The sequence below is a fragment of the Leucopleurus acutus genome (assembly GCF_964270905.1).
Source record: "Leucopleurus acutus genome assembly, chromosome: 10".
NCBI lineage: Eukaryota > Metazoa > Chordata > Mammalia > Artiodactyla > Delphinidae > Leucopleurus > Leucopleurus acutus.
Genome location: NC_139153.1, coordinates 38,384,507 through 38,396,684, shown reverse-complemented (window position 1 = coordinate 38,396,684; position 12,178 = coordinate 38,384,507). Strand labels below are relative to the sequence as shown.

The following is a 12,178-nucleotide window of genomic DNA, read 5'->3' as shown; positions in this document are numbered from 1 at the left end:
CATGGAGTCCTCGGCCGGAGCCGGGACCGGGGGATATCAGGGTTCTGGGTAGAACAACAAGTCCCAGGAGGCTGTGCGCCGGAAGAGGAGGGTGTGCTTGGGAGTTGTAGTTCTCAGGACCGTTTCCGTCGGTTCTCCAGAGGTGGGGGAGGGTGAACGGGCATCGCTAACCTCTGGAGAGCAGCGGGTACCAGCGGCAGCACAGCTGCAGGCCACGCGCGTGCTGAATTTCCCGGAAGGATTGGCTCAGTGTGTGCCTGTTTATCTGAGTGGGTGTGTCCTAGTGGGCAGGTGTGCAGGTAGGAATGTTGGATGGTCCACGGGGCGCGAACTGCTGGAACTTCCGCGGTCTGGTGTGTGCCTGACCCAGGTTGGAATTCTTGCTCTGCGTTTTGGCGGCTGTGTGACAATGGCCAAATTCCCGAACTTCGTTGAAACCCAGTTTCATGGACAGTGAAATGGGGATGATGACAGGACCTACCGTGAGGATCCAAGGGGACTGGCGTGTACAATGCCAGTCCACCCTGGGTGCTCAGTGAGTGTGTTGCCCAGGCTGCCCTTGTTACAAATGAGGTGGAGCCCATACCGGAACTCGGATCTCCAGCCCCCAAAGGGGTGAGACTGGACTTCTCTTAGTGACTCTCTTCCTCACCACAGTCAATCGCTGATCCCGATGAAGAGAGGTCTCTCCACAAACTTGGGTCAGGCTGGCCTTGGGTCTCCACCTCACTGCAACGGTGGCTTCAGGTAGGTTGTGTCCTGTGCAAAACTGATTTTTGTTTTTTGTATATTGAGTTTTTTTTTAAATATGCATATAATTAAAATAAATATATGACAAAGTACATTTATAAAGTCCAGAATCCCTTCCTTTCCGCCACTGATCTCAGTACAACTGCCGACGTGTGCACAGCCTTCCAGATCACAAAAGGTGTTGCTTTCCTTTACCTTTGGGCTCTGGGTTCCTGCTGCATGCCACCCCAGGGTAGGGTTGCCAGATATAGCAAATCAAAATACAGGGCGCTCAGTTAGCATTTCAGTTAAACAATGAATAGTTTTTTCAGTATAAGCATGTCTTCAATTTTTAGCATAGTTATGTCCCATGCAATGTTGGGAACATACTGAAGAATATTCATTGATTATCTGAAATTCCAAATTTGATTGAATGTTCTGTATTTTACATGGCAGGTCTACCCCAGGACCTCTGGGGCTGTTGCGGAGCATGGGAGCTGCCTCAGGGGTTGCTAGTTAGGCTTTGCTCTGTGGCCAACCCTTGCAGAGGGTGAGGAAAGGTGTCTTCACTAAGACCTGGAATGCCCTCTTTTATTTATTTAGCATCCAAGGTCCCCAAGCCACAGGCCACCTCATTTCCAAAACCTTTGCTGGTTTCTTGCATCTGGGAGAAAGGATTTCTCCTAAGTCTCAATTTGCTCATCTGCGGTATGGAGATAAACTAATATCCAACTCTAATGTGTGGTGAGTACTCAGCACAGGGTGAGTGCATAGTGTGGAGTATGTACTGTAAGAGAGCAAGTGTCAGTAGTACTCGGAAATCTCTGCACTGGTGGTTATAAGTCTTTCCCGTTGAAAAGAAACTCGAAGGTCACACAGAATAGGATTGACTATTAAGAGAGTTGGGATTAAAATGAACAAGGGTGTAGGGCTTGCCAGAGGGAGGCCCGAGATTTGCTGAAATGGACTCAGAGCTGTGTTCCAGCGTGAGCAGCAGTGGCCACTGACAGCACCAGGCCTCCTCTGGGCTGGGAAGGAGCAGCCATCATGCTTGTGGGTGGGCCAGACCTTGGCCTCCTCTGGACAGCAGCACTGGCCCTCAAGCACGAAGTCATGGACTTGGGCCAGGTATTCACTCTTTGCTCCACCTGGAGGACCTGCGTAGGCCCTGGTAGTCTGATCCTATTGGCTAGAAGCCTGCATCTCATCTCCATCTTCTTTCCTCCACAGTCTTGGCCTTGAGCCTCTGGGAGACTTTTTTTTTTTAAAGACAGTTTTTCCTGGAGGCTTTTGATAAGATTATACAAGACAAAGGATGTCAAGGATCTAGCACTTAGGAGGCCTGGGAAGCGTCATGCCCTCCACCCACCAGAGACCTGGATTGCTATGGCCTTCACTCCCAATTAAGTGGTAAGTGGGGCTCTGAGGTCATGGCCACCTGTCTTCAAGCCACCCAGTCCTCACTCCAGGGCAGAGACAGTGTATGGGAACCATTTGAAGTGAAAATATGAACATTATTTAATAACTGATCTTTTGTAATAAACCATTTGAAAATATTTTACAAGGAATCACACACACAATATTTTACAAAGTTTCTTGACTATTTTGTCGCTGTTGTTTTTCTGACTTGTCTGTACAAAATAGAACAACCAAAAAAAAGGGCAGATAAAAGGAAATGGCCCCCCAGTCCCCCACAGATCCCTCGAGCCCGAGGTGAGGGGACAGCCAGGTCGGGTGGGTGATGAGAAGGATCAGACCCAGCTGGGGGTTTGACAACTACCTGATGGGGATTGCTTTGTCTGCTTTTCTGTTTTTTAAACTTAAAATATATATTAATTTATCTGTATATGTTTCTTTCTTTATTTTTATATTCTCCATTGAGCACCTGACTACACTACAGTTACACACACGCCCCTGCAAGACATGGCTGGCATCTAGGCTGGGTGTACAGCATGGGTGCCCACCCTGGCACCAGCAGTGGGCATGGACCATACACACACACTGAGAAAGCGACAAGCAACGTGACATTAATTAACAGAGCCATTAATTAATGTATCACCCTCCCCCCCTCCTCCCAGTCCATCTGAGCCCTATGGCCATATCCCCCTGCCCTCAGTCCCCCAATGGCCCCCAGGCTGGGATGCCTTTGCAAGAAATGACCAGAATGAATGGTGTGAAGAGATGTTCCCAGGCCCAGCCTGTGTATGTGCACAGAGTGTGTATATATATGTGCAAGTGTGTGTTCAGCAGGGAGGAGCAGTCTGGCCAAGGAGTGTGTGAGTGGGAAAGAGACAGGCCTGAGTGTATAAGGGGCAGATTGGGGGTGGGATGACCCAGCTAGGAGTAATCAAGTCACCCCCGCTAAGGCAAAGGGTGATGCCTGGTGAGAGTTCCTCTGCTGAGGGGTGCAGGCAGTGGCATGTGGTCCCACTGGGGGCCTGACACTAGTGAGAAATGGTTACAATGAGCACCTGGCAGGGTCAGGGGCAATAAGGGGACACTGGCGGCTAGGTCAGGACAGAGGGGTCTTCACCCTTTGCCCCAGCATTTGGCACTGTTTGACATTCAGCTTTAGAGATGGGGGACCAGCTGGGTTACAGGTCACGTAAGAGGCGGACGGTGAGCAGGAGATGGAGTGTGCACATGCCAACCTCCCACCAACCCCTCACCCCGTATAAGGCTTTGTGAGCCCCCACCCTCACCCCACCCCAGGGTGTGTGTGTCTGTGCACGTCTGTGTTTGTGTGTGTGCCCTCCTGGGTATGTCGGAGTCCAGTTTCTGCCCTCAGGGCTCCAGGTGTGTATGGGGTTGAGTCTTAGCCGGTGTCACTGTCACTGTCCTGCCACCTGCCGGGCTTGGGGAGTGACAGGTGGCTGTAGGCCTGAGAGAGGCAGGAGCTCACTGGGGGCTGCCCCAGGACCTCTCTCCTGCCAGGACTTAAGCTGGGATGCACAGGCCTCAAACTGCCCACCTCAATTTCCTCCATTACTCCCAGATTTAGTCCTGGGTGTAGCAGAAGGGCCAGGTTAGAGGAGTCCAACTGGGGCAAGACCTCGGTCTTCCACACAAAGGGAGCCTCGGTTTAGGGCGGGCTGTGGAGGCCTGGTTTGGCACCAGTACTGTGGCCTCCCTGGCCCAGCCCTCCGGGGCGGGTGAGTCCGGTGGGAATGAGGGGTCTGGGGACACTCTGACAGTTCAGCAGCCAGACGTGGCTTGGGGGCCAAAGACCTGCGGCGCCTTCCTTCGGGACCCCCCTCCCCCCAAGGCGCAGATTCTCGGGGCCAGACGCACTCAGGTCCTTCAGTGAGCGAGTGGGGCGAGGCTCTAAGGTGGGAAGTGTGGGGCGAGGGAGCAGGGGAGCGGCGGGGAGGCCTGGTGGGGGGAGGGGGCACTCAGAGGCGGCGAGAAGGGTGGGCGTGGACTTGAGGCTGCGGCCGGGGAGGCAGGCTCAGGAGGAGCAGCAGCTGCAGGGACACCAAGACGCCCAACGACGGTGGGAAAGAGGCTCCGCGGCCGCAGTCTGAGGTATCTTCCTGTGGAAAGAGACAAGGAGCAGCCGGTCTGCCCGGGCTGGGCGGGCAGGGGGTGCGCAGGGCCGCACTAGCCCTGGGGCAGGGGAGCTGCAGGTCAAGGCCGCCGCCCCCCTCCTCACCGTGGCGTTGTAGTCGAAGCAGATGTGTGGGCCTCTCCGGTATCGCGGTCTCTGCACCAGTTCACACTGCTCCGGGCCGTCCGCTGGGCATGGGTGGGGAGTCAAGGGGGCGGCGGCACGGAGGGAACGCGCTGGGCGGGAGGGGCCGGGGAGCAGCGCGGGAAGGATACAGTGTGTCTCCTTCTGCAGCAGCCGGCCAGCCTCACACTGGCTGCACAGCGGCTTCTCTGCCACCACGAAGAGAAGGTTGGTGTGGGTGAGTCTCTGTGCGTGGAAGAGCCTGGAGGCAGCACAGAAAGGCGGGGCGCTGAGGTTCGCCCCACCCCGCCGCCCCTCCCCTCCCCTCCCCTCCCCTCCCTTCCCCGCTGCAGCCCCGGCCCGGCCCCGCCCCGCCCCTCTGGCCTGCTCAGCGCGCGCACCTGGAGCAGTTTCCGCAGTCGATGATGGCGTTGTAGGAGGCGTTCACCGAACCGAAGTAGTACTGGGTCTGTTTCATGACGCAGCTGCTCTCGCGCACCTCGGGGTTCCCCTCGGCCTCCGCGGGGTCTGCGAGGGTCCAGAGCCCCTCAGCTGCACCCCTACACCCTGAGCCTCGCTCAGCCGTAAGCCCCGCCCTCCCTTTGGAGTAGGTCTCAGATTGGGGAGGGGCTTTGAGGAGGGACCTCCAAAGCCCTACCTACCTGCCTGGAACCAGCTGTGGTAGATGAGACCATAGAGAAGTTGCTGGAACAAAGACCTGCAGGGCATGGGTCACCGAGTGGGAATGGTCAGCAGAGGCCAGTACCGTGCCCCATTTCTTTCCAGCCCTCCTGCCCAGGGAGCACCCTCCCTCTCCCATTTCCCCTGGGGACTCACCAGGCCGCAGCAGAGGTCCACCAGGCTAGGTTAAGGAAGTCTGCAATGGTGGGCTGCAGTGGAGAGAGTGGCATGGGCTCCCACTGCTGCCCCTGGACCTGGTTCACCCCCAGCTTTCTCGTTAGAGGTAGGGGGTCATCTGTGGGCAGGTCTCCCAGTCCCCCCATCTGCAGGCCAGGCATTGCTGGGGCTCACCACAAAGATGCCCCGGGGTGCGGCACCCAGGTTGCCCGGGGGCAGGGGGGCACAGGCTGCCTGATAGTCGTAGGACTCCTTGCGGGTGTAGAAGGAGTTATTGTAGAGTGCCAGCATCAGGTTGGCATCCACCTCACTGAAGAATCTGCCCACCTGGGGATGCCGGGAGGCAGTGGTAGTCACAGGGCTGGCAGTGCCATATCCCCAGAAGGTTCAAACCCAGACCCTCTCCTTCCACCCTCTTCCTGACCCTCACCTGGTCCCACTGATGGTTCTGGTTTGACAGCACCAGGAATCCCCCATCATCAATGAGGACACAGAGCAGGTCCTGAGAGGTGGGAAAGGGGGAGGAAGATGGGGAGGGGCTCCAGCCCAGCCTTTCCTCCACAGACCCTGGCAGTCCAGTAGCTGAGTGGAGGGGGCACCATTCCCCCAGTTCTGGTAAAGCTGTGAAGTCAGGGTGGGATGTTGAGACCCACTGGCTAAGGGATGGGATGGGCTAGGAGCTGCATTTGGGATTCAGGTGTCCAGGAGTGGGGTAAGCTAGGGTTCAGGGCACACGCACCTCGTTGTTAACCTCGCAGTCCATCTCACAGTGGCTGTTGGGGCCGCACTGCTGGGCAGAGAGCAAGGACCGTAAGTGCCCACCAGTTTTCCTCCTCCCATCACCCTTTATACATCGGGGACCCTGCCTCCCCATAGGCACCAGAGCCACTCTGAGTGGGAGGACTGGTAGGGGTTCCTGGGGACTCCAGAATGGGTGCTTCTGGGCTTACTGCCCTCATCCCTGACCAGATACCTTCTGAGGCTGGTCCTGGTGGGTACGGTTGCTGGCTAGCACCTTGAACTTCTCAGCCCAGGCCTCTAGGTCCAGCTTAACGCCTACCACTGTGGGGGAGAGCAAGGGGCCATCAATGCCCACCTACCTGGGCGGCACACTGCCCATTTTCTCTTTCCCTACCTCCGCCCTGGGTATTCACCTGCTGGCCTCAGTGTGCGTCCACCTAGGCTGAGCTCCACAGCCGTGCTGACGAGGATGCCCACTGTGTCATTCTCCAGCTCCAGCGGCCTTAACCGGGCTGGGGGTGGGTGAGGTGGGGTGGTCAGGAGTAGGGGCTGGCAGCCACATGACCACTCTGTGCTGGGCCCTGGGAGCCCAGGAACCCAAGGCAAGGCTGACCTCAGCCTAAGCACCGGGCACCCAGCATAGCGTCTGGCACAGCCTAGCCCTCTCTTTATCTGCCCCATCTCAGCCAGCCAGCCTCGAATCTGAGAGGGACCTCAAAGAGCAGAGCCTCGCCCTGGCTGAACAGAGAAGCCTCAGCTTCCCACCTGCTGCTGTGCGCCTGGGAGGACACTCACCATCCTGTTGTGGGGGCTTAAAGACATAGCCATGGTTATCCAGGCTGCGGCGGTAGAAGCTGGCATTGAAGGGCTCAGGGGTCTCTGTCCAGTCCTCAGCTGCCCTGGTCACACAAGAGGTTGGTGGAGGGGTGGCTTGTGGGGGCAGTGGTCTCAGCAGATGAAAGAAGGCCTCTGGGCAGCGGGACAGGCGGGGTCCCAGGGGCAGGGTGTCGGATAGTGGGGCAGGTCACTTACTTGTTGGGGAATACGCGAGTGATGCCACCATCAGTGGCGGCGAACACGGCCAGAAGGCTGTACCTGGGGGCAGCAGGGAGGTGAGGTCACAGACCTACTTTCTGCAGGGCACGGCCAGCGCCTCTGGGCCCATCCCAGCCTCCTGCCCCCACAGGCTGGGTGGTGCCTACGTGTTGAGATCCTGGTCCCGCCACACGCGCTCCACCAGCTGCTGTGTGATGCCCGTGTCCAAGATCAGGTTGTGCAGAAGGAAGTTGTTGCCTGGAACAGGAGGGTTGGGGTGGAGGGAGGATCTTCTTGTGGATCCCTGCCCACTCTCCCCGCTACCCCCAAGGCTCCGAACCTTCCCCATGACCTGCCCTTGGTTTGGGCCTGCATGTTTCCACACCTGCCCAGTCTCTGGGTTCCTCTGGGCTGCCCCCTTGCCGTCTGGCACTGCCCAGACCCTGCTGCCCCACCAGTCACTCACACTGCTTGGAGTCTGGAGTCACTTTCTCCATGAGCTCAATGAAGTTCTTCAGGAACTCAGTGTTGTTGTCTGAGGCATTCAGTTCCTTGCAATACTCTCTGGGGGTGGGGAGGGGCAAGAAGAGTGGGCTTGGGGGAATGCACAGGGCAATAGGGTTGAGGCTTCCCAACAGGCCCGCCTGGCCATTCGCTGAGAAGCCCAGGCCTCAGGGAGGGGCATGTGTATTCTTACAGGCTGCAGTGACTATACGCCCAGCAGGTAACCAGGTCTGGACAGGGGCAGAACTGACCTGCTTAAGTGCAAGAAGCAGAGAATGAGGGTCTGCTTCCACCACCCAAGCAGGCTCTCCCTTCTGGGCATGGCCCTGCAGAGCCTCTCACCTCTCCTGTGTAGCTGGAGCTAGACGGTGCACCTGGGAGGCCCCAGGAAATGCCTCATGGCTGGCTCATCGAACTGTGTGCCATAGCGTTCCGTGGGCACAGTGGGTGGAGTCCTGACACTGGCTTAGTTGGTCTGAGACCTCATCCTGCTGCTTCCTGGCTGTGTACCTTTGCGCAGCTCACTCAAGCTCCCTGAGCCTTAGTGTTTTTCATCATACCACAGAGGGTGTCACCAAGTCAGTGGGAACACGTGGCTCCTTGGATTGGCTGTTCCCTCTGCCCAGAGTGCTCTTCCCCCAGAGATGGACAGGCCAAATCCCTCACCTCCTCAAGGTCCTCTCTGGGCTCAGAATGTGGGTCCAGAGAACGTAGGGGCTGAAGGGAGCAGGGAGATCTGCTTGGGGTTCTGCTCCCCAGGAAGTCTTGGCAAGCAGTCCTTCTACCCTGGTACATGGAGCTATCTTTCCTGCCTAATCCCTCATCCATACCCCTGCCACCAGAGACCTCCTCACTGGCCTGCATGGCAGCAACTTTGTGGGAAATTTTTAAATGCTCTTCTTCCCGAGGCTATGCTAGGGCCCAAAGCTTGGTGAGGGCACCTGGGACTGAATCTCAGTCCCCACTTGCTCCCAGGGCCTTTGTGCAGTACACAGCCTGCACTTCTGTATGGGGGAGAACACACCTGATACACTTAGAGTGACACCCATACAGCTGAACTTGGGATACAAGTCACCTGCAATCCCTCCCCCTCACATAGTATGTACATTTACACTCACCCAACACATATTTATTGAGCTCTCCTGTGCCAAAGATACAGAGGTGACAAAAACAAACATGGTCCCTGCCCTCAGAGCTCCCTCAGGGTCCTGTGGGCCACACAGGCCTTTCCATACATTCCCGCAGTCACCAATGCACACGGCCACCCCACATTTACACTTGGACTCTTACAAATGTACATGATGACTCACAAATACAAACACACATCTACAGAGTCACAGCGAACTTTGTGGGTGCATGCACGCACGTGCACACACATGGAGGTTAGGAGTGTCCAGAGCCCCCGTGTGGTACCTGAGAGTGCCCATGGATCTCTGTCAGTTGCACCCACCTGCCCTCATGCAAAGCCCAGGCCACAGGGGAGGGCTTCACCACCCGGCGGCCTGCTGGCCTCCTCAGATGTGGGCCAACAGACAGAGGGTGTGCACACGAGGGTGCATGCCAAGGATGGTCCAGGCCCAGGCCTGTGCTGGGCCCTGATCCCTCACTTTCCAGAGAGCTCTTCATAGTCCCCATCCCCTCATCCTCCTCCCGTCCTCAGTGAGCCACCACACCTAGATGGGGCACTGCTGACAGGGGCTCTGGCTGGCTCGGTCACCACACCCACACAAACACTGACTGACACGGGACAAGGACAGGTGCGGGGTGGGGGTGGGGTGGGGAGGGCGCCACAAACCAGAGCAGCAGCTGCCCAGTGAGGGGCGTGCTGCAGACAGCCGGCGCAGGGCAGAAAGGGCTCCTTCCTGGTGGCCTGGGAGGGCAGGGAAGGTCAACAGAGAGTCCAGAGCCCTCCCGTCCGAGGCCTGGTGGGAGCTGAAGCTATGGGCACTGGTGCCTGGTGTGCCTACATGGCCCAGGTATGCACACAGCCACACATACAGGGCTGTGCATGGCAGGGTGACACTGCACAGGACACAGACACATAGCTCCAGGCAGCAGTGCAGGAGGTGGGCCCAGGGAGGTCGGGTTGGGGGAGGACACCTCAGCAAGGCCACACGCAAGCTACCTGGGAGCAATGAAAACATGTCCTTCAGACTCAAAGCTGCTGGGGAGCAGGAACTCAAAATCTGCAACAGAAACGGGGGGTTATCCGGCGGGGGCTGGGGAGGCCGGAGGCCAGGGGTTCAGAGCTGATGGGGCTGGAGGGACAGGGAAGAGGGTGGCTTGAGGGAGGGAGACACCAGCAAAGAGGAAACCCGCCACTTCCATGTTCAAGTTCGAGCCAGAGAGAAGAGGCGGGCGGGGAGGGCCTGTGGAGACTACAGCATCGCAGGAGGAGGGCAGTTATAGCCAATATGTTGCCCAGGCCTGGTCCTCTGTCGGCAGTGAGTCCCTTGGCGTGGCTGTATATGCTTCCATACGGCTGTATAGCACATATACACGGACATACACACACACATATATATACACACACTGCTATATATATGCATGGTCTGGGGGAGGCACCAGTCTCGCTCTTATCGCATCCATAATGGAAAAAACCGCATGCTGAGCTTCCTTCCTCCAAAGAGACTCTGAGGAATGGAACTGGCTTTTGGCTGCGGATTTTTATCTCTCTTTGCTGTAGCTGTTTGCATTTTGGTAGGTCTTGCTTTTATTCTGTGTCAGGCATCAACATGGCCAAACCGAGGGGGTTCCTCACGGGCACAGACAGTCCAACCAGAGACAGTGTGGGCAGCTGGGGGTGGGCTGCAGTGCATTGTGGGGGTCCAGTGGTCTTCCCTGGGGTAGGAGGCTGGGTGAGGGGAGATCCTTGAATGTTCCCACACTGTGAGAGGAGAGTCTGGGAGCTGGGAGGGCACAGAAGCGCTGCTCAAACATGAACACCCTCTTGGGCCGGGGGCATGAGGGCAGGTTCTGGTCTATCCAGCAGGCCTGTGTCTGGTCTATCCTTCCGAGGACCTGTCTGGGCTCAGAGCAGCAAGGGAGAAGCTGGGGGCTCCAGAGAAGGCATGGGGTGCTGTTGAGGGATCCACCGACTGGGCCTGTACGTGTGTGAGAGTGAGCACATATGTATGAGCGTGTATGTGCATGTGAGAGCACGTGTGTGTATGCATGAGTGTGTAAGCATGTGTGCATGTGTGCAAAGGTCCCTGTGTGGGTCTGTGAGTGAATCTGGGGATGTGGCTACTAGGACTCCTCTGGGGCCTCTCCCTGCCCAGCTGGGCTGGCCACCTTGCTGGTCTGAGTCTGGGAGGTGTCCTTCTGTTCTCTTACTCTGGGCAATGCACCTCCCTATCCTTTCACCCAGATTCCAACCTCTTTTTTTTTTGTTTTTTTTTTGCCACGCGGCATGTGGGATCTTAGTTCCCCGACCAGGGTTCGAACCCACGCCCCCCCTTCATTGGAAGCCTGGCATCTTAACCGCTGGACTGCCAGGGAAGTCCCAGTGCTTTATTTTTGCAGAAGAGGGGTCTTCCCTGTTCCAAAATACTCCCACAGTGCACTGCAAGATTCTGGGGAGGGGGACTTTGGGTGCCTGGAGGAGCTGGGCAGTCACTGGTTGGACTGTTGCTTTCTGATAGGACTGTGAGGCGGGGTTTGGACACAAGCCAACAGGGAAGGGTTGGGGTGGGGAGAGGAAGAAGAGGAGAAAGAAAAAGAGGTGGGGGGAGAGGAAGGGAGACTATGCTATGGTTGTCATTGTTATCAGGGCCCTGCGTTTCTGGGGTCACTGGGAGGGATGTAGGAGGGGGAGACAAGACAACTCAAGCTAGTGGGAGTAGGGCACGTCCTCCACCTCCACCCAGGCCAGTGGGGGCAGCTGGATCCCCTTTGCTGGACTAGGCTGGACAGGGCCACTAGGGCTTCTTAGGGAGGCCCTACTTCCCCATGCGGACTGGGGACAGGACATCTCCCCATGGCTCTCCATGGCCCATCTGCCTCGGTGTTCCGTGGGGGGGCCTCTCTGTGCACCAGCGGCAGAGACCCTTGTGTGCTGTCCTCTCTCACGCTTGTTCTTTGCCAGGGCCTGTGAGTTCACTGCCTACCTTTTCCCGAAGTCTCTGGCTTAAGTACCTCTGAGTGCCAGAATCTTTTTCTTCACCCCCAGCCTGATTCCCTCTAAGCTCCTTTGCTGGCCCTTGGGGTCCAGAAAGATCCCCTTCTGTTCCCAGCCAGGCCCAGGGGCCCTGAGTCTGCCTTTATTTCCCAGGGGAACACCTTCCATACCTGACCACTCTTCCCAGGAGCAGCCAGCACCCCAGGGCAGGGCTGGGCCAGTGGGCCTTTACAAAGTCACCAGGAGTAGCAGGGGTGGCAGGGGACAGGGGTTTCAGCACCTAGGCCAGCGTTGGGTCTGCCTTGCTCTCCTGGTGGCCTGGCTGCTGCCCTATCCTGCCCCTGGGCCCCAGGGTCAGGGTGTGGGGCTTCCAAAGCCTTCTGTCTCCCCTTGGGAGGGCCGCCAGCTTGTGGAGAGAAACTGGAGAGATCTGAGGAGGGAGAATATCCCCGAGGAAGCCTCACATAAGCCCCTTTGAGGACTGATCTACCCCCTACATCTCAGGCCCCTTGCCCTAGTGG

General features: G+C 57.4%; 1 protein-coding gene across 4 annotated transcripts in view; it reads right to left on the bottom strand.

Annotated features, from left to right (window-relative positions):
• Positions 1–4,121: 4,121 nt before the first annotated feature.
• Positions 4,122–12,178, bottom strand: part of CACNA2D2 (calcium voltage-gated channel auxiliary subunit alpha2delta 2) — a gene marked incomplete at both ends in the record, with an annotated part of 137,355 nt that continues 129,298 nt past the window's right edge. Inside the window, 16 exons of one of the 4 annotated variants that reach the window (XM_082847670.1) lie at positions 4,122–4,262; positions 4,382–4,464; positions 4,552–4,661; positions 4,801–4,927; positions 5,062–5,117; positions 5,237–5,289; positions 5,432–5,584; positions 5,688–5,759; positions 5,997–6,044; positions 6,231–6,319; positions 6,412–6,510; positions 6,794–6,897; positions 7,031–7,093; positions 7,201–7,291; positions 7,500–7,597; positions 9,663–9,741. In XM_082847670.1, the coding sequence (XP_082703796.1) occupies positions 4,122–4,262; positions 4,382–4,464; positions 4,552–4,661; positions 4,801–4,927; positions 5,062–5,117; positions 5,237–5,289; positions 5,432–5,584; positions 5,688–5,759; positions 5,997–6,044; positions 6,231–6,319; positions 6,412–6,510; positions 6,794–6,897; positions 7,031–7,093; positions 7,201–7,291; positions 7,500–7,597; positions 9,663–9,741 (1,466 nt within the window). Of the gene's footprint in view, positions 4,662–4,800; positions 4,928–5,061; positions 5,118–5,236; positions 5,290–5,431; positions 5,585–5,687; positions 5,760–5,996; positions 6,048–6,230; positions 6,320–6,411; positions 6,511–6,793; positions 6,898–7,030; positions 7,094–7,200; positions 7,292–7,499; positions 7,598–9,662; positions 9,742–12,178 lie in introns of all 4 variants that reach the window. The other 3 variants (XM_082847671.1, XM_082847672.1, XM_082847669.1) reach the window with 3 other exon arrangements.